The following is a 20,524-nucleotide window of genomic DNA, read 5'->3' on the forward strand; positions in this document are numbered from 1 at the left end:
AATCAAAACACCGACAAATCAATAAATGGTGGCGTGGCCTCTGGCCACGAACACGCCCAGGATCATAACCCCTAGTCAGTAGAATTCTCTTTCTGTCCTTCGATAGAAATAAGGGCGGACAAGGTAAAATATAAAACTGCGAAGATCCGTGGATCCGCCCCTGGTTATTAGTAAAACACGATCTCTCGTTTTCAGTGAGCTAACTCATGTACTAGCCACTGTAAGCGGTAAAAAGTAAACTGGAAGTTCGAAAACTTTTGTAATAGGTATATACTAGGTTCTAAGGTAAGTATTGATCCGATTTAATGTATTAACAAGCAGGCTTACTGGTATTTTTTGATTTTGACATTTTTTAGTCAAACTTAAAGCGGGTAAAGTTTTATACCGATACATTTATTGATTTAAGTACTGGAAAGTGAAAGAATCAGATGGAGTTTTAAATTGTATTATACGTGAAGTAGGAGTGGATGTAGTCCAATTTCGCTCACTGAAACATAAAAATGTTAAGATAATATTACATACCAAATTAGGTCGATATCGAGCCCCTTGCTATTGCAATCCCCTGTATCAAATTATAGTTTTATACCTTAATTTAGCGCTTAGTTATGGCACTTTATATGTTTTCATTTTATGGGGTTTTTTGATAAAAACAACCGTTAGGTGAACAAAACTATTTAGACTGTGTAGCAACAAGTTGCAAGAGTAGAAAGTGGTATTATTAGAACTAAGACCCAGAACCTTGTTATTACAAAAACTCGTATTATGCAAATTCCATATTTCTTTATTTTAATAAACAGTTTTGCAAAGAACGAAATATATAGTAGTAGCAGAAACGTATATTTATATATATATGTATATACATATATGTACATATATAATATACGTCCTCTGGTAGTTGGTTGATTGGTTGTAGGTCTAGTTTTCCTTCGTTAGAGAAGATCACAACCTTAAAACCACGAACATACTTGAAAGCTTAAATTTAGAGCTTTATTATATAACAAAAGACATTAATGAATAAAAAAGCTTTTGCGATGTACATACATATGTATATTAATATATAGGAACTCATTCATTCTTTGGAGCATGTCCACAAAACCAAACACGGCGCTGAATACTTGCAAGCGTGTTGGAACCATAAACAGTTTATACGCGAGAGTGATTTCGTGCGGACATGAATCTCGACAGTCAGCGGATAATTTAGAAGAACTTAAGTAAATACACAATTTTACAAAAAATAAAAATAAAATATTTTCATTTGGGTGTGGGTCTGTGCATGCGTATGAGTTTTTGAATTCGTTTGTACAGTACATACGATGTGTCCACTAAATATGGAATCTTGAGGCGCCTTTGCCTCCCTCAATTCATCGAAGACAAAATATCGGTTTAAAATTGCAAAAAAAAGCATATTTCATATCATACATGAGAAGTATGTATGTATAAATGACCACAACTTACAAAAATGTCTATGTAACCATGTCAGTTGAGGTAACCTTTAAATGAACTGTGCAAGTGGAAATAAACGAGAAAATCATTATTAATTGTTTACTCTCAATATTTGTGTATGAAGTTTGATTAAATATCATTGAAATGAAAAAAGTGCGACAACGACTAAACTTACATACATACTTACACAGATATGTGTGTATGTGATTTGGCAGCGTGGGACGTCAGCCTCGTCTTATTGATGCCGTATTTAGTTTACTGATGTTGTTTTAAGATGCAATATTGTATACGATAATAATATAAAAGTTTGGTGCTGCTGATTACAAACTGTTGTGATATAAATATTACTGATAAATTTCCATATGAAAGGCGGAAAACGCCCAAGTTATTTACATGTACATACACATGTATATATGTATGTGTGTACATACAATTGTGTATAGTGGTTGACAACAATTAATGGAACAGTATACCCTCCTACAATGTTTATTTAGATTAATGTACTGCATATTGGTTATGATTGAACTTGAATATGAATGAAACCGTTCATATGTATCCACTTTGTTGTTATTTTTGTAGCGGGAAAAATACTATGAACATCGTATACCCGAAAATAAGGTTTTATGTGGTCAGAATTTAATCGTAAAGTGTTACTACAATGAAGGCAGTAAAACATAAATAACGTAAAGAAGTACATTTTTTGAAAGCTAAATTATTATTAGTTGTTTATAATCTATCCGCATTATAATATTCAATAGTAATTAAATTCGTCATGACTACGTATAACCAATTATTAGATACAAATTGATGTGTTTTAAGAACTATAAATTCTATATATATATTTTAAATTGTGTTTCCAAATACATACATATGTACATATATTTTATATACAACAGCACATATTTAAAAAATGCTCAAGTTATTTTTTCTTTTTTTCCTTTTACCCACTCTCTTTATATCGGATTTTGTCCGTGGGTGTGAATTGCTCGACATTGTTTATATATACATACATTTGTATACATATATACTACATATGTATGTATATACATATATGTTTTTATAAATGTACGCCTAAGCTGCATACTTAGTACATATGCGTGAACTAGATTATGCTTTTCATCGCATATTCATATACTTACAAATGTTTTGTATTTACGAATTAAAGTAAAACGGATACAAACCAAGAGTAATACAAAAATCATCAACCAAGAATAATTAAATTAAAGAATGTGGTATTGCCTGCAAAACTGCCATAACTTTTCAATGTGGTTTGTATATGTATGTATATGCATACATTCAAATGCAAAATTATTAAGATTTTACCCGTATATGCGTCATGTATGTATGTGTATTTATACAAAATTGATTGCTATATGTACATGGTTTGAAAAGTCCTTGGTTTGGACCGTGCCACAAACAAAAAATTTACCTTAGAGTACTAATATTGATGGTTGGTTCTCCAATTATAGGTTTCAAAAATAAGCTATCTTAGTAAAGTAAGCAGATGGTTTCATATATGTAGTAAACGTTTGCAGGTTTGAGTTCATGTAAAATTAATATTTGTTGTACATTGTTTTCGAGACAATTTTTAAATATTGCTTGAAAATTTTATACAATATCCTATGAATGTGGTGCTTTAACAAACAATTCGTTTTAAAAGAGAGATTTTCACTGGGTGTTTTTGCACGAACCAATTTTATTTAGTGTGAAAGCTGGCCCACCCAGGGATTTTGGGAATTTTTAACATTAACAATTGTTTATACGAGTATTTACATATTGTGCAAGTGCCCTTTGCATTTCAAGCAAACTACGAGTTTGGACAACAAAAGTATTTGTGTGTGAACCATCACTAAGACACATATACTCAGGTATTTTATACTTAGTTATCTAAACAAAGTATGTATGTATTAGATGTGGAAAATACTGCAGCTATTCTAACAAATGGTGTAATTGAGAAAGCTTGTGTTAGGTCTCATATTATATGTATTTTGAGCGAATATTTATTTGGGTAGACTCTCAATATGGTGGGCAGATTAGTAGTTTTTTCCAATTGGTTGTTTCTAACACCATTGATAAAAATAGTGTTATTGTACCTATGAGATGGGGTATCAACTTGCTTTGCAACAGCTCATTCTGAAGAGCATAAATGAGCTAGTTTGACATAACCACCTCTACTACTCTGACTACCATAAAATTATGATGATGAGAATTAAAAAGTAAAATATTATTCAAATTATTTAGATAGAAAAAAATTATTCAACATAATTTCCCATCTACTATATGTTCAATTTTTCTCATGAAGAATTCTATTATTAGTTTTTTAGCATACTATTTTATTGAGAAATAACTCAATTTACGCAAAGATATTTTTTAATAAATTTTCCTTACCGATTATTTAATATTCAGATCAAAAGTCATACCTACCTAGTTACCTAGGAAATTTTCGACTAGCAACACAAAACTTTTATAAAATTCGCTTTCCAAAACCATCATAACTAAGTATGTTAATATCTGTATCTTTCATTAATTACTGTATTTATTTAAGAACCATTAAATATTCAACCTTTCTACTTTTCCTACGAAGTTTCGCCAATTTTCTACAAATGTAATTGGTGATATTGAACTTACACGTCCACTGCTTTGACAAATCCCATTCACTTGCACTGATATAGTGTACCAATTTCTGGGAATTGCTGACATCTTTGTTTCTGAGAGCATGCGAATTACATTTTAAACTTTTAAAAAGGTATCGTATAGTCTATAGACTTTAAAGGATCGTCTCAGTGTGACCCTCCGAAAAGTCGCTGAATTTCGCGATTTTTTTTATAGGGTTGAAATTAACTAATCGATCGGACTTTTTTTTAATAAATAAATCCATTCATGACGAATACAAAATTATTTTTTTTATGTTTATTTATTGGGTGTATAATAGTTAAATAAATTTTTGAAATGACACGTAAAAAAGGTCCTGTACGATGTTCACTAATGCGGCCGTAATTTTGGTCTAAAACAAAGATTTCAAAAAGATTATTAATCTGTAGTAAAGCCGTTATCGCGCTAAGCAATAAAGTTGAAATTTGACTAAATGACGGCGGTTTGGATAAAAATGATCGAATTTGACTAGGTTTTTTGACAGTTTTTCGTAGAAAAAATGGGAAGAATGACGTTAAAAATGTTCTCTCCAAATTAGACCAAATCCTTTGTAGGCGCGAAAAAGTTTCGCAGAACCCAAACCATGGCCGGAAAAATAAATTTTATTACCAGCAAGCCGATAATTGAGCAAATTGTATATCAAATAATCTTCATAAAAACAGTAGCGCATTCAATACTTTCATGAATAAATTCGTTATCTGGTAATTTGAAAACCTCAAATTTCGCTAATACCGGACCACGAAAAAAAATTTCAGAGCTGTGTAATTGTTTTGAAAGCATTTTGATTTCAAAACGACTATGGTATATTCCATTTTAGGTTTTTAAGTACATTACTTCAATGCTATCAACTTTTTATAACTCTGGCGGTAAACTAAAATTCCAAAATTGAAAACTGTAGTTATGGCTATGGTAATGCTATTATGGTATAGTACTACATATTAACAAAAAACTGTGTTGCCCAAGATTGGTTGGACCGACATAGCATGATTATTACTATGACAACATTCATTGAATTTTTAAGTGCAAACTTTTTCAAACAGTGAAATTTGTACCAAAAACTCAAATTTGACAAACTAATCATCTAAACCCGCTATTTATTGGGGATTCGATAATTTTATGGCTAACAGGCCGATCTGCACCTAAAGTATATTTATCACTAAAAATTTTTAATAATCTGACGCTTCTTATCAGCTCAAATCATGTAAGACCAATCATGGTTCGTACAGAATTTTTTTCCCACACTGGAGTTTAGTTTTTTTTATTATAATTAAAGGACCTTATTTAGTTAGAATAATCCCAATAAAAAATCATTGAAAATACATGAGTTTAGTGAACTGAGCGGCTATACTTTAAAAAGGTTGCAGCTCAAGAACAGTTTGAAATATTGCTTTAAAAATATAATATGCTAATTTTAAATATAGAAGGTGTGTTAAAAAATTACGGTCATTTAAAAATAAAATTTCGAGGGGTTTGAGAGTCCCATTGAATTCAAATGTTGAACTCACAGATTGACCAATATGTTCGCTAAAAAATTTTCCATATGCACTGGTGTTCACATATTTTGTGCCTGGTTCCTTGAAATGTTAAAGTCCGATTTCTACAATTTATAGTCATAAGATTAAACAACTTGATGACAGTATTTGCGCAAAGTTTTAATTTGATAGCATATTTTGTGCCTGGTTTCTTGAAATGTTAAAGTCCGATTTCTACAATTTATAGTCATAAGATTAAACAACTTGATGACAGTATTTGCGCAAAGTTTTAATTTGATAGCTTCATTTATGTTTGATTTGTATACCGTTGAGTGAAAAATTAAGACAATATTTAAAAGTTCGTTATAAGGAAAGTAGGTGTGGTTGTCATTCGATTTCGCCCATTTTAACAGTCTGCGATGGGTAACTTCATGCACCAAATTCGGTTGAAATTGGTCAAGTTGTTCCTGAGATATGGGATTTTACCTAAAAGTAGGCGGAGCCACGCCCATTGTCCGATTCTTATACCGCTATAAAACCTTTTACTACCATCTTGGTTTTGAAATTTAAAGCTGGAAGCGGATTTATTAAGTGAGTTACCGCACTTTTAGTAGTGTTCAGCAAAACCTTTATATGGGGAGTTGAAATGGTTATATTATAATTTTACCCATTTTCAAAGCGGTGCTAAAAATTTCCTTTCAACAAGTTTGGTTTGAAAGATATTAACATGTAACTATTTAGAGGCGGGGAAAAGATAGCCGGTATGTCTTTCTATTAATATTTGACAGTTTAGAGGTTAGGATGTCAGAAATATTCCACTTAGCAAATATGATTACCAAGTCTGAACACGTTGCGTCTGTATGCGCATGACACTCCAAAAATAACATCTACTCGCCCCAAAAATATTATGTATACATATTTGAACACTTTCTTTTTTTACAACATACATTCATAGTGTAACTAATTACATATATTACAAATATGCGCACTTGAGTAACTTAACTCCTTACATTTAACTTGTAATTTTAGAACAGATCTAAACATATAAAATAAAAAATTTTATGAGGATGAAAAGTATATTTATTAGTAAACAATATATTATTGCATTCAACAAAGGAACATAATTCAAAAAGGAGTAAGGAAAAGCTAACTTTGGGCGTAACCGAACCATTTATACTCTTGTAACTTGCCTGGAAAAATGCCGGGGAAATACCGTCTTTTGTTGGGTATATGGCAAGTTTTAGTTTTAATTTCTAGTCCCAACATCGAGATTAAAAAATTAAAATATAATTTTACAAAATATCTTTAGTCGAAAGCTTAAAAAGTGTTATAACTGAATGCCAATGACGTTATCGAAATAAAACTTTGCGCGTAAAATGTATTTAAGGTTATATTATATATGTATAGTTCATAGACTCACTTAGTTTTATTACTTTTCCTTCAATTGCGATCTCTTTTACTCAATTTTAGTTTTGTAAATTGATGTAGAGCTTGATTATAGCACTATATATTTTTTTATTAACGGCATATGGGTTTGACGATGATCCGATTCTGGCCATCTACAACAACGGCCACTTATGGTACCAATAAACACGAGTACAAAATTTCGCTAATACTATATATCTAAATTTTTACTCATACAAACACCTGGAGTACAACTCGTCTCATCATCCTGATCATTTCTTTGGTGACTGCGATGGCCAATCTAAATTAACAATATGCTCTGCAATATGCAATCTGTTTCTACTTGTATGTTTCGGATCATTGTCTTTTTGTAGTATCCAATCATAGCTATTTTTGCCGTAAAGCATTTCAGTTCACATCAGTAAACCCTTTTTATAACATTTTATTATTATAATGGAGTTTAGGTTCTCTACGAACTACCTCAAAACCCTAAATTAATGAGCACAGAAGCATCCATAAACATGAACCTTTTAAGCGGTGACTCCTTTGATTAATGTTTATCTCTTTCTTAGTCTAACACGTCCCAAGGGGTTGAGGAATACAAAAGTTGACTCATCTCTAAATATTATATTGCTCCAATCACGGTTGATATTTTTGTGCACCCAATGCAAACTTTCTTCTTTTTGAAAGTAAGGGTTTGATTATAGTATTTGTTGCATTTGATGCCAGATTTCTGAAGTCTGTCCTGTATTTCTTTTAGGATGCTTCTTTAGAAAGGCTGCTTCAAAGGGTTTCGCAGCGGAGAAAAAACGTTATCTTTAGAAATGCACTATGAGTATTACAAACAACTGTTAAGTGCACAAAACTATTATACTCGGTATCAGCATGATGCGAGAATATAAAAATATGTTATAAGATTTGCTGATTGTATGAATTTGTCTGATTTTGTCTCTCAAATAAACTAACAAGCTTGTAACAATAAAATACGAATATCTGGCTGCAAGAATTTGCCAGCCCCCTAATAATACATATAATGTGAATCGCTTCTGTAAATGTTTATTCGAACTAATTACTAGAAAATAGTCAATAAATTGACCTTAAACCCTTTATAATGTTTTGTTATTAATTCTTATTACCACTGTATTGTAAGTTGTATTCAGTGTGCAGTATTTCTTTTAGAGAATTAAGGCCAACTGGTCAAGTATATTTGTAGATACTTATTTTGATGGTAAATTGAAGTTTTCATTCCATTACACTTTCAGTTTGCATTTACAAACTTACTCACTTGGTGTGTATACATGCAAGCAATCATACTACATTAAAAAAGCAGTGATCATATTTATAAATGTATGTATGTATATTTAGCAAAATGTTAGTCGTTAACACTTAACGCGGTCAATTCGAGTTATTCAGGCGTTTTGTTCCATGTCAAAAATCACCTTAATATTTAAGTTTATTGACTTCATTGGTAGTTTCTTGAAAACTTCAAGCTATTCTGTAGGTATATCATTAATTAAAGTACTTACTCAATACATATTTAGCTGAGTTATATTTACATTGAAGTACCCCAACAGCGTTAATTTATGTCGGACATTCAGCTTATTTATAAATGTTGTATAATTTTCATATAAAACAGTTACTTTTCAAACCTAGTATAAATAGTAGATTATGTTTTTTTATCATTCAATCTGTAACAAGTAAGGAAGGACTTAGTTCGGGTGTAACCGAACATTTTATACTCTTGCAACTTGCAGGGATCAAAGCCTCAAATACTTTGAGGTGTTGGCAAAATTAAAAAGTGTAGCGAAAGGGTTCAACTTCATTGTTTTACGAAATCAGTATCATATTAACATATTTTGAAGGTCATAGACTCCGTTATTTTATTTTCCTTTTTAATACTATATATTACTTCCCGTTAGCGGAAAATATACAAAAATCATTGATCAGTTAATTACATAAATTTTTGACATTGCCCATATACATATACTTGAGAACTTATTTTCAAGCAATTTCTTGATTATATAATATACATACATATAATCATATGAATATACATATGTATATGTGGAGTAAAGACGGCGGGTCGTTTCAAAATCCAGAATATCAGTTATATGGGGGCTAAGGCAAGTTATTTTTGCTCGATTTTATACTCTTTACTGTTATGAGTAAAACGAGCTCTCACAATTTCACATTAGTCAATATATGGTATAAAGTCAACAAGTTGTTCAAATTTCCCTATGTTAGGTATATGGGGGCTAAGGGAATATCTAAACTTTCGCTCAAGTTACATCTTGCGAACAGACAGTTACTCGGAATTCAACTATTATATTCTGTAGCAACATTTTGTAAGAGTGTAAAAGTATAAGCGTCAAATGAAGTATATGTGAACCAACGAACTGAGCCTACATTATTCTGCTTCCTAAAAATTATGCTTATTAACTATTTTATAAACAAAAAATAAAAATTATACTTAATTATCTGTAAGGTATTTACGTTTTTTAGAATCTCAACCCATTATATTGCAAATAAAGAAGAATTCGGAATATCTTTGGCAATTATTGGAATCAAGTACCTTTAGAATACATACGCATGTATTTTACATGTTAAATTACTACTTCCCGATAGCTACGAATGCTCTTCGATGATGTTACTGCCTTCGGGGCGATCAAACAGTGATAGAACAACATCTCCTCAATTGGCAGTCAAAAGCACAAATAAATTGGAAAATGTACAAACAGCGGCTTCAATAATATCAAAAAATAATGGACCTGTGTCCACAGTGGGCACTAATTCTCTATCACCTGGTAATCAGAGTGAAAACGGAATCTGTTGTATCGCTCATTCCTTCCTTACCTCAAAATTTCCAGCTTTGATTGGCACTACGACAGAAGACTATGCTGTATTGAGTAATAAAGAAAGTTGGAAAGAAATTGGTCAACAGTTACAAGCGCTACAGGAAACTCTGAAGGATGAGTGGACTGTTCATATGGGTAAAGAGGGCCGGCTATATTATTGCAAGTAAGTAAGGATGTGTGGTGTGCAGCTTAATAATCTACATATATATGTATATAAAAGAAAGTTGTTGTTAGTTACACCATTTATAACTGAAGAACGGCTAAACCGATTTGGCTGAAAATTGGTGGAGAGGTAGCTTAGAACCAGGGTAAGGACATAGGATACCTTTTATCTTTTTATGTCAAAGTTTAATACAATTCATAAATAAAAAAAATATATTTTAAATTATTTAAAATCATAAGCATTTGTTCAAAATTAATGTTTGTAGGAATCATTTGAATATACGCGTACCATTTTTAACAGATTCTTCCTCAAAAATAATACAATTGCTAAATATTTGGAATAGAAGAAAAGAACTAAAACCAAATACGCAGTGAAATAGATTATAACTGGCTCAGTATTCAGTCGTTGAGTATGTATTATACCACGTGCATCCCAAAAGACTGATGTCATAACCTTTCCAGCCGCCTTTTTCGTTTTTCCACGCCTGAGAACCGGTTCATCATGCGCAGTCCACTAGAATGACTGTCGATTGGACTCCAGTGGGAAGTGATGGAGCTATATTTCTATCACTGAAGAAAAATTTCGGCTTTATTCCGATTAGAGAGCCCTTAAACACTTCTCAGAATCAGTTATTCGTTGTTTTTGTTGGATTATGAACTTGCGAGGCACCTATTTTGCTCATTTCGCCCGTTTCCAGCTTATCAATTATCTTTTCAACGGTGGATTTCCGAGTCCAAATTCAACAGTATTTTCCCCAAAAAAGCAATGCTTATTAACACACGAAATGCTTTGTTATCCATTTTTTTGTCAACTAACACAAGCTGCTTCACAAGAATGCTATATCTCATTAACTAATAGTTATAATCCAACTAATAGAAATCATATAGATGGTAGTAGTAGTATTATCTATGTATCAGCCACAGTGAAGTGTGGACGAGTCCTCTAGTATTATATATTATATAAATGAATTATGATAGTTAGCATAATATTAAATATACAAACATATGCACTCGTTTTTAGAAGTAATGCATTAAATGATAGTGGACATATTATGAAAAGCAATTCACGAGAACATATCAGATGCAAGTTACCAAGATGCAGATGCAAGAATTTTAAGGCTAATAGTTTTAAAATATACGACTTACTACATCCAGACTGCATTCATTTCATCAACAGACACGTATTTTTCATAAATATACCTAAGGACCATATCTGGTTGTAGGAGGTAAAAAGGGAAGTTATCCTAAACTTGTTCATTAATTTGCAATTAATCATAGATGTTGTACCACTGCCACTAATAGTATATGCAAATTATTATTAGTTATGCTAATATGCATTAACTAATTTTATAAATGGGTGCACACGGATGAACTCATTTGGAGCAAAATGGATTGCTGCAGATATGATCATGATATCCAGTTGTTCACTTCATTAGCCTCGTATTTTTTTACAAACCATTTACAATTGTTCACATCGTAGGAAAAAATTTATTAAATCATATCTTTTTCTTGTCAGCCATGTTGCTAAAACATCGAGTTGGTTGCCATCTAGCGAAGACTGGTGTAAATATGAAGAATTGCCTTATGGTTGGGAAAGGGCAATAGATTCAAAAGCAAGATCATATTACATAAAGTAAGATTCGATATATAAATTACACATTATTATTGTCAATATACATATATATTTTTTCCTATTTTATGCAGTCACATAAATAAAACCACAACATATGAGGCACCTGAAAATATACAATGTGATGGCAATTCACCCGAACCAAGAATGGTAACTCTTGAGCGCAGCCCTACCCTAGGCTTCGGTTTCGTTGCTGGCAGTGAAAGACCAGTTATAGTACGTTTCGTTACAGATGGTGGACCCAGTATGAATAAAGTAACGCATATTATGTTATTTTTAAGAGACATGAATTAAACTATATCTATTTAATTAAGCTTCAACCTGGTGACCAGATTCTCGCAGTAAACGGAGAAGATGTAAAAGAGGCTCCTCGTGATCATGTTATTCAATTGGTACGAGCTTGTGAAAACGAAGTAACAATAATGGTGTGTCAACCAACGCATATCTTTGCACCCGGTCGTAAATCTACACTCCTCTCAGCGGGTAAACGAGCAAAATTACGGACGCGACCTAGTAGGGTTCGCTTTGCTGAAAGTGTTTGCGTAAATGGATCACCGTTATTTCCGGTAAGAAAGCAATAATACTAATGTGTTATTATGTATAGATAAGATTTTCCCTACATTTTTTTCAAAATTTGTTTGCATTTTTTCTATTATTAAGCAAGTTCTTTCATGCTTGCAATGAGATTATTATTTTTTTTAGAAATTTATAAAACGTTTCTTTTGGATTATTTAACAGGCATCAGCATTTTCATTGGGAGACATTTGTGTGCCGCCGATGGCAAATGTGCTCAAAGTATTCCTTGAAAATGGGCAAACAAAGTCATTCAAATACGATTCCTCTACCAGTGTGCAGGTAATATTTATTGTGATATAACTATAGTAATGTTATACAGAATAATGATAGCATTTGTGAGAAAATTAATCGAAATCGTTTATTGAAAGGATGTGGTACGTTCACTTCTAGACAAGTTGTGTCTTTCTACAGGGGAAATTTTTAGCCTTGTATTGGAGCATGTGAAAAGTTTAAAACGGAATAAGCTCACATTACTGGATCCTGAGGAATCTTTGGCGAGAGTAATTTTTTTTCTTTCTCATTAATTCCCTTGTAAAGTAATTTAATTATCTTATATAACATTGCAGATCGCTGCGCGGCCAGGTGCTCATAAACTGCGTTGCTTATTTCGTGTGACTTTCGTACCGAAATCCGCTGGCGATTTGGCTCAGAAAGATTTGAATGCTTTAGATTATTTATATATGCAATGCTGCAATGATGTGACACAAGAACGTTTTGCACCCGAACTCCAGCCAGAGGTAGCATTAAGACTAGCAGCATTACATATGCATCAACATGCATTGGCCAATAACATTTCACCAACAAAATTAACAGTTAAAGCAGTTGAGTAAGTTATAAATGGGAATATTTGTATATGTTTTTAAAATAGGAACGAATTTAAATATTGTACTTAATTATAGGCGAGAATTTGGTTTAGAAAGATTTGTACCGATATCTTTATTTGAGGGAATGAAACGAAAGGAACTTAGACGATTGATATCACACTTTCTTAAACTAAATGCAGAAATGACTGGTTCATCCGCTAAAGTTTTGACACAGTTACAGGTGAAAAATAATTTTACAACCATCCTTCTATCAATTTTTAATATACATACATAAATTAAATTTAAAATTACATTAAATAAATTATCTATATAGTGCATAACATTTATATTAATATACATTTATAAAATATATATTTTTAGGCAAAATTGCACTATTTGGATATTATCTCAACTTTACCCAGCTATGGCGCTAAATGTTTTAGTACAAACCAAAGGGAAGGTGTTGAACGCGTTTTACTTATTAGCCCACGCTATGGCTTGAGTCAAATACCAAGTGTAAGAAATTCGGTGGTAGGTATTTGAGGATCATTTGTTTACTTTAAATTTGCTTCAATATCTTTGGTACTCAAAGTTGTCTATTGCTAAGTCAGTTAAGTCATTCAATAGTCGATACAGTAAAAGGAGGTGCGGTTGGTGGCAATTTTAATTATTTTAATATATATTTATATTTTATTATTAATATTTATTAGTATACAAAAATACTTAACATGACGTTTCATTATTCTAGTTTTGGTTTAAATGCTATATTCCTGATTTCATATTTTAATTCCATTGGCAATGTATTATACAATCTAAAACCTATATAAACCATTGTGGCTTAGCACAATACATTTAACGTGAGCGTTTTGGGGATATTGATACAGGAATTAGTCGAAAAAAAAATTGTTATATATTGCCACTCTAAACCTTCTTGTATAATTGAAAACGGGCTTGTCAAACCATTAAAATGAATTTATTGCTAGCAATAACTATAGGCAATAAACATGATTTAACAATTTCTATTTTATCTTTTAATTCTTCATTGGCCAAAATATCATATTTTCTAAATACCATTTATTATATGTTTGTATACTTTTGCTATGGTATGAATTTTTGTATTTAGTACATACATACATATATTATAAAACGAACTTTAGCAATTATCAGATTAATATTGTATTTTACACAGCCTCAACCTATATCAGCTATTGAAGACTTTAGTCATGTCGCCGTCAAACGGGAAGATGACGTGTCTTGCAGTGTAACCATTTATATGCAGGGAGGCAAATCAGTAAAATTTTCAATGGAGGATCGTGATGCATGTGAATTCTCACTAGTTTTATCCGGTTATCATTGCTTATTAACAGGTATGATTTTCTTAAATACCAGTTTATTTTATAAAATATATTATAAAATTAGGAAAAATACTTGCTGTGGAACGGGAACGAGATCAACATCATGATGACAATGCACCATCTTATTTAACCCAACACACCGTCATACCAGCTGTTTGGAGTTATTTATTGCCTTTTCACGATCGAACTCACAGCATAACATTCCTATTATTGCCCCCCTATCATTCAGAGAAAAACAAAACTATATCAATTGAAAGCAAAAATGAAAAAAATTATATTTTAAGTGGATCCGAAAAGAATTATATGGATTTGAATTCTTCAAATAAGGCACATAGTAACCACAACCCTAAGATTATACCACTTGTTAACGACGGTTCTACAGGTCTAGATATTCACAGTGTTATGGCTACGGAATTATTGGAGGAAGCAAAGGATTCCGGTATAAGCGACAGTAGCGGTGGTGATCGATCAATCACTATGGAAACAAATGCTTTCATAGAGGCTAAAAATGTTGAAGTACTACGACGTGTTCACGAAATGCAAAAAATGGTAGAAAGCTCCGAACAGTATTTAAATGAGCAGGGTGAGATGGTTCCTGAGTCTGATGAGCTTTCGTATGATACTAATATCCAATTTAATAGTACTTTGAATATATGGCCGAATGAATCCATAAATAAGGAACAAAATCTAAATAAAACAGGCAATTCGCTGGAGTTCGATAGTGACTGCGATAGTATGAATAGCAGTAAAATATCTTCAACGGAGGATACCCCTCAACTAGGGGCTCTTAAGCATAGTGATTCCTTAGTTCTTTTGGCAGAATCTATAAATCAAGATTTAAATGGTATAACACAGAGTTTGAATTCAATTGGAAGGAAACCGTCAGAACTGTCGATTGCCATTTCAAATATTAGTACGACGTGTAGTCCGCGGCCAGATAGGAAATTTAACAACATCGGACAAATACTGACCAATCTTCAAACGAGCGCAGATTTTTCTCAAAGTGAAAGCGATTCTGAATCAGTTAATTCTCCAACGGGCTCCCCTGTAGCTCGCCGACCACTAATTCTATGTTCTAATGACAAAAGAAATAGCCATAAACAGAATTTGGCTTACCGAAGCAGCTTTGGTCTGCATAGTCCCGATGGCAATAACTTTGCTTCAGATAATAAGGACTATAATTTAAAAGAATACTTGAAACAACTTAAAGAAATAAGCAATGTTCATGATGGAAGTCAGGATACCGATGTAGCTGCAAAAAAACTTTCTGAAATTTATGGTTTTGAAATTCATGGTGACACATTTATTGCCACTGATACTGATTTAATTGATTTGCGCTCTATACCACCTCCACGCACTCCTGACGAATTGGACGCAATATCCTTACTGAATGCTGCTCCACAAGGTTTCGGTGATGGGTCGAAAAATATTTTAAATACTAACGCTGAAAGTGATCTGGACACATTCCTAGCAAACATAATTGTGGCACCGCCAACACAAAGAACTACTCCAGCAAAAGAACTAACGCCAGAGGAAATAATGTCATTTATAATTCCTCCACCACCTGATCCAGAAGATAATAAAAATAATTCGAAGGAACAAACAGAAAATCTATACAGCAATTCGATTTCAGAAAAATTGCTTCCAAACCGAAATCAATTAAACAAGTTAAGTAGATGTGAAGAGGAGCATGTGATCGAGTACTCCACAGTCGAACGCAAGGGAAAGTTCTCTTGCTGTCCAAAATCTTTAAAAGGTAATGCTGAAAATATTTCTGAATCAGACAAAATCGGTCTTGAGGTGCCACCACGTTTACAATCCATAGACAAACCAACACCTCCAGAGCGACCGCCTAAAAGTCTAGAGTTGATTCAACGTTATTATCCAAAGAGACCACCAGGCACAGCTGCTGGCTTTCAAAACTACAATGAAAAGGCTAAAAAACAAGAACAAAAAGCCCACGAAGAGCGACCACCATTATTACCACCAAGAATTAAAAATTTCAAAAGCTGTGAGGAAAATTCTTCCACTCCATCGGTGAGTGAAGCCCCACAGAAACCACCTTTGCCGCCAATAACCAACCGTTCCACTCAACGAAATATATCAGTAAATGTGAACGATTTAAGCAGTGAAAATTTTTCACATGTTCCACCATTGATGCCTTCATGCGTTTTCCCGGTATCTCATCCTAACCCCATCTCTAATTACTCCTGCAACATACAACATGAAAAACACCCTATTACTGCTACATCGAATGAGAATCATCTATTAAAAAATTATTACCCCCAGACTTATATTAAGAACTCAACAATCGATAAATTTCTTCCTATCTCTTCATTCAGTTCTCCCCAAATGTCACAAAAAATTGAAAGTCCTGGTTCAGTGTCCAAACCTCTAAAATCTGTTATTTCACAAAAATTTGGGGAAAGGTATATTATAAAGAATGGGCATGTTATTGACAGCGAAGCACTGTTGACCAAAACCGACATAGCAATGGCAGGACTCTTGGTGAAACTTGATCAGGTAGCCGCCAAGTGTTCAGCAGCGCAACTCGCAGGCGGGGGTTCTAATATTGACGAGGATAAATTTCAGCGTGCTCGGAATGAACTGACTGAACAAACATTGATGCTAGTGACTGCGTCTAAATTTTTAGTAGTAGCAATGTCGGATATGACTTTATCGACTCTGCCAGAGCATCTCACTTCCTGTCTCACAGCGATTCGGCGTATTACTGAACTCACACAAGATATGACTCTCCATACATCGTCACCATTACAAACTCGAAATATTGTGCTTAAAGTTCATGATGTGGGATCCAGTTTCAGGGAATTAGTAGGGGTGCAAATCGGTCCATTAGGGGCTGGACAACTTGCGCTACAAGCTGAATGTTTAGCCAATGTCTTAGCAACTTTACTTCGAAGTTTACGGGTATTCTCGCCATGAACATAGGCATACATATTTCGAGAATGTTTTTGTAATGTAAATATGCTACTTTTTTGTGAAATAATTTATGCATACATATGTATATGAAATATTTAGACTCAATGTAACCAAATATTATATCGCAGTTCATGATAATATACATATTGCTAAATACAATTAATTTACTAAGAGAGTCAAATTCCTTTTCACAAGCAATGTCTTTCAGAAATAAGTAATACATTGTGATCTAATGAACTAATTTTCATATACATACATACATATATAATAATACATACGGTATAAGCATGTATCAATTTACAAAAGTTGCAAGTATTAAAAAAATTCGTATAACTTATACATATCTATAATATTTATATTACCGGATTTACTAAATTCAAAGGATATCTGCATACATGTCCACTATATTTAAATTTATTAAATAATGTATGGTATATACATACATATGCATATACAATTATGTATATTTTAGTTTTTTTTTTCAAAATACTCATAATTTTAAATTACATTATGCGTCTACAGTACGTCATAATTTTTGGAATTACATAATTGATATTCTCGTATCATCTGATAAGGATTAAAGCAGTTACGCTCAAAATTTTAAGCAAACGACTTCTATTAAGGAATACGTACACACTCTCTAGCAAAGTTTCCCGATAAATGCATGTTATTTTAAATAATAACTTTACATATTAATATCGTTAAATTCCTTTATTAATGGAAAATATATACTGTCTTAGGCTTTTGAGATATTTTTATATGTAGTTCCTTGGTTTTCGAGTACTAAATTGTTTTAAATTAATTTAAATAAAATATTTGCGAGAATCATAGAATTTTAGAGATGTCTTCCATAAAGTTAATATGAACTAATACAATATCTAAAAGTTGATTTGTGTGTGACTTCCAAATATTATTGCTACCAATATTCGTCATCAGTATACTTGTAGATCTATGGTACATATGTTTGTATGTACTATGATATATCAATACAGTGAAATTTCGCATAACCGTTCACCCACCGTCTCACTGTTTTGTCCGGTTAAGGGAGCTGTCCATATATGGAAGCAAAAACGAGTGGTTAAATAATATTGTTAGAGGCAGAAGGTGCAACTCTTTATACTATTTCTATTGAACTAATAAATGAGAAACAATGTCAGCCAGGAGTCAATGAAGTACAGTTACCCCATTATTTATTTTTACGTATTGTTCTTAAAAAACTGTATCAAAACACCAAACATTCATAAGAATTTAAAAGAGCGGGAACTATAAACACAATTTTCTTGAAACATTTTATGAAATCTTTCCCGTTTATCAGATATAATTTAAACGAAATACTATCAGAATAGTGACCGTGTCCGGTCATTGGAAAGTTCTCATGTCGGGTTGTAGGAATTGGTTTTGTTTGAAAATATTAATGAGAGGAGAATTTCACTGTATACCATTTTGAATTTTGCGAATATACATTTTTATTCTCCAAAACTTAAAAGATGTGTTTACTCAATTCTTATTATACCAAAGAATTTTATGAACTATTTTTAATGCTTCGGTCAAACAGTAGTACAAACTTTAATGGGTTTATATCTTAAGCGCACATTCCACCAAAATTAAAAGGCAAATGCTTCAGAATTCATATGTGGGTGTATTTGTTTGTATTGTAAATATATACATACGTATCTACATCCATGTGCTTTATCTGTAATTCTACATTTATGTGTATAAAAACATTATACCATAAGCAATTATATGAATATTTCAATCGCATTAAGGTTTAATACAGTAGATTCTAGCTAAAATATTCATGACCAAACAATAATCAAAAAAAAAACTTGTGATATCTAATTTTTGTGAATTTATTAGAATTTGTGATCTAAATTCATAATAATTAAGAGTTTAAACAGTTGAGCGTACGTTGGATTTAATCAGACCATATTATGTACATGCATACCTACAAACGTATTTACATATATATGTATGTGACATACTAATACATATATTATATATATATGTAAACGAAAACATATAAAATAAGATAGATTTTTTTAATATAAGTTTGTTGATTCGTTTTAGATAATACCTAAAAAGATTAGTTTTTAATGAGAAATTATAACTGCAGAATTAAACTATTAAAAATATTACACATACATACATATGGATTGTTAATTAAACTATTATTGTACTCCCTATTATGATTAAATTATTTCGTGCGAGCTTATTAACGATATTGTGGGAATGAGTTGGCGTTAAACGCAATTCACATAAATAATTTTACACACCAACATATAATATGGTGTTGTATTTACTATATATAATAATAAACTAAACAACTGTATTTAAAATGCATACATATTTATTGTCATATGAATGTACAGATATAAAGCAGGAGATCTAAAACACATAAACTCATAAGATATTGCAGAACGTACATACATATGTACATCAATTCACATGTGGTAAGAAGACTTTAAATACAATAAAAATTTATACACATTGCAACTATCGGAAATCAAGAAATTTATATTGACGGGTGAGTACAAAAAATTAATTTGCAAGTGATGGTGAAATATACATACATATGTATATAATTTTATTTTTTAATACTCATTCATAATATGAGCACCCATTAACTTTTTGAAATTGTTGTTTCCAAATTATTTTATAGGCCTAAAATATGTCATATAATAACAAGTAGGCGTGGTTTTAGTCCGATTTTGCCCATTTCCACACTGTAACATAGGAATGTTAGAATAATGTTACCTGCAGAATTTGGTGTTTTTATCTAAAGCTAGGTTGTTAATAACTCAATAAGGTTTCTTCAAAATCTTAAGGGAAGTTAAAGACCTTTCATTGAGTGAGAAATTTTTCATTCTGATATTATTATTGATTTGCTTGTCTTTGTATACAATTATTAAATCTAATGTATCTAATTAAAAGTATGTGCATATGTATATGTTTGTATGTAAGTTGTCTCACGAGATGGCGAAGTTTTTAATTTGTAATGTTTGTAATGGAACTTATTGTTATTCTTATGCGAATCAATTTCATTTACAATATTTTAGTGTTATTTTTAAGTATATAGAAATATAATATAAGAAGTTGGGTTGATTTAGCTTAAGTGGTTTTGGAGATACATACATATGTATGTACATACGGGGCTCCGTGTAATTTCTCAATATTTTCAAACCATAAATGCCACTCACCCTCTTCACCCATTTATAATTTCCTATCTTAATTT

The 20,524-nt window shown here is 31.9% G+C and overlaps 1 protein-coding gene across 7 annotated transcripts; it reads left to right on the forward strand.

The window, feature by feature from the left end:
- The first annotated feature begins 1,135 nt into the window (after positions 1-1,135).
- LOC126751725 (uncharacterized) lies at positions 1,136-19,785 on the forward strand. 7 transcript variants are annotated; one of them, XM_050462209.1, is made up of 13 exons: positions 1,136-1,211; positions 9,457-9,539; positions 9,597-9,989; positions 11,505-11,621; positions 11,693-11,873; positions 11,933-12,184; positions 12,357-12,473; positions 12,563-12,694; positions 12,761-13,020; positions 13,094-13,238; positions 13,379-13,528; positions 14,187-14,364; positions 14,417-19,785. In XM_050462209.1, exons 3-13 carry the CDS (start codon positions 9,613-9,615, stop codon positions 17,293-17,295), a joined length of 4,788 nt encoding a protein of 1,595 aa, XP_050318166.1. In that variant the 5' UTR covers positions 1,136-1,211; positions 9,457-9,539; positions 9,597-9,612; the 3' UTR covers positions 17,296-19,785. The 7 variants fall into 7 exon arrangements, with proteins under 7 accessions (XP_050318166.1, XP_050318170.1, XP_050318168.1 ...); XM_050462213.1 differs by having other exon boundaries at positions 1,144-1,211; positions 9,474-9,989; positions 14,417-16,108; positions 16,178-19,785; XM_050462211.1 differs by having other exon boundaries at positions 1,144-1,211; positions 9,474-9,775; positions 9,839-9,989.
- Positions 19,786-20,524: the final 739 nt, after the last annotated feature.

Source organism: Bactrocera neohumeralis, chromosome 2, assembly GCF_024586455.1.
Source record: "Bactrocera neohumeralis isolate Rockhampton chromosome 2, APGP_CSIRO_Bneo_wtdbg2-racon-allhic-juicebox.fasta_v2, whole genome shotgun sequence".
Taxonomy (NCBI): domain Eukaryota; kingdom Metazoa; phylum Arthropoda; class Insecta; order Diptera; family Tephritidae; genus Bactrocera; species Bactrocera neohumeralis.

Bases quoted from the DNA above. Each gene is read 5' to 3' on its own strand.
- LOC126751725 (XM_050462209.1), top strand. From the start codon at position 9,613: ATGATGTTACTGCCTTCGGGGCGATCAAACAGTGATAGAACAACATCT. The intron at 12,185-12,356 runs GTAAGAAAGCAA...ATTATTTAACAG, and splicing joins ATGGATCACCGTTATTTCCG to GCATCAGCATTTTCATTGGG. The intron at 13,239-13,378 runs GTGAAAAATAAT...ATATATTTTTAG, and splicing joins AAGTTTTGACACAGTTACAG to GCAAAATTGCACTATTTGGA.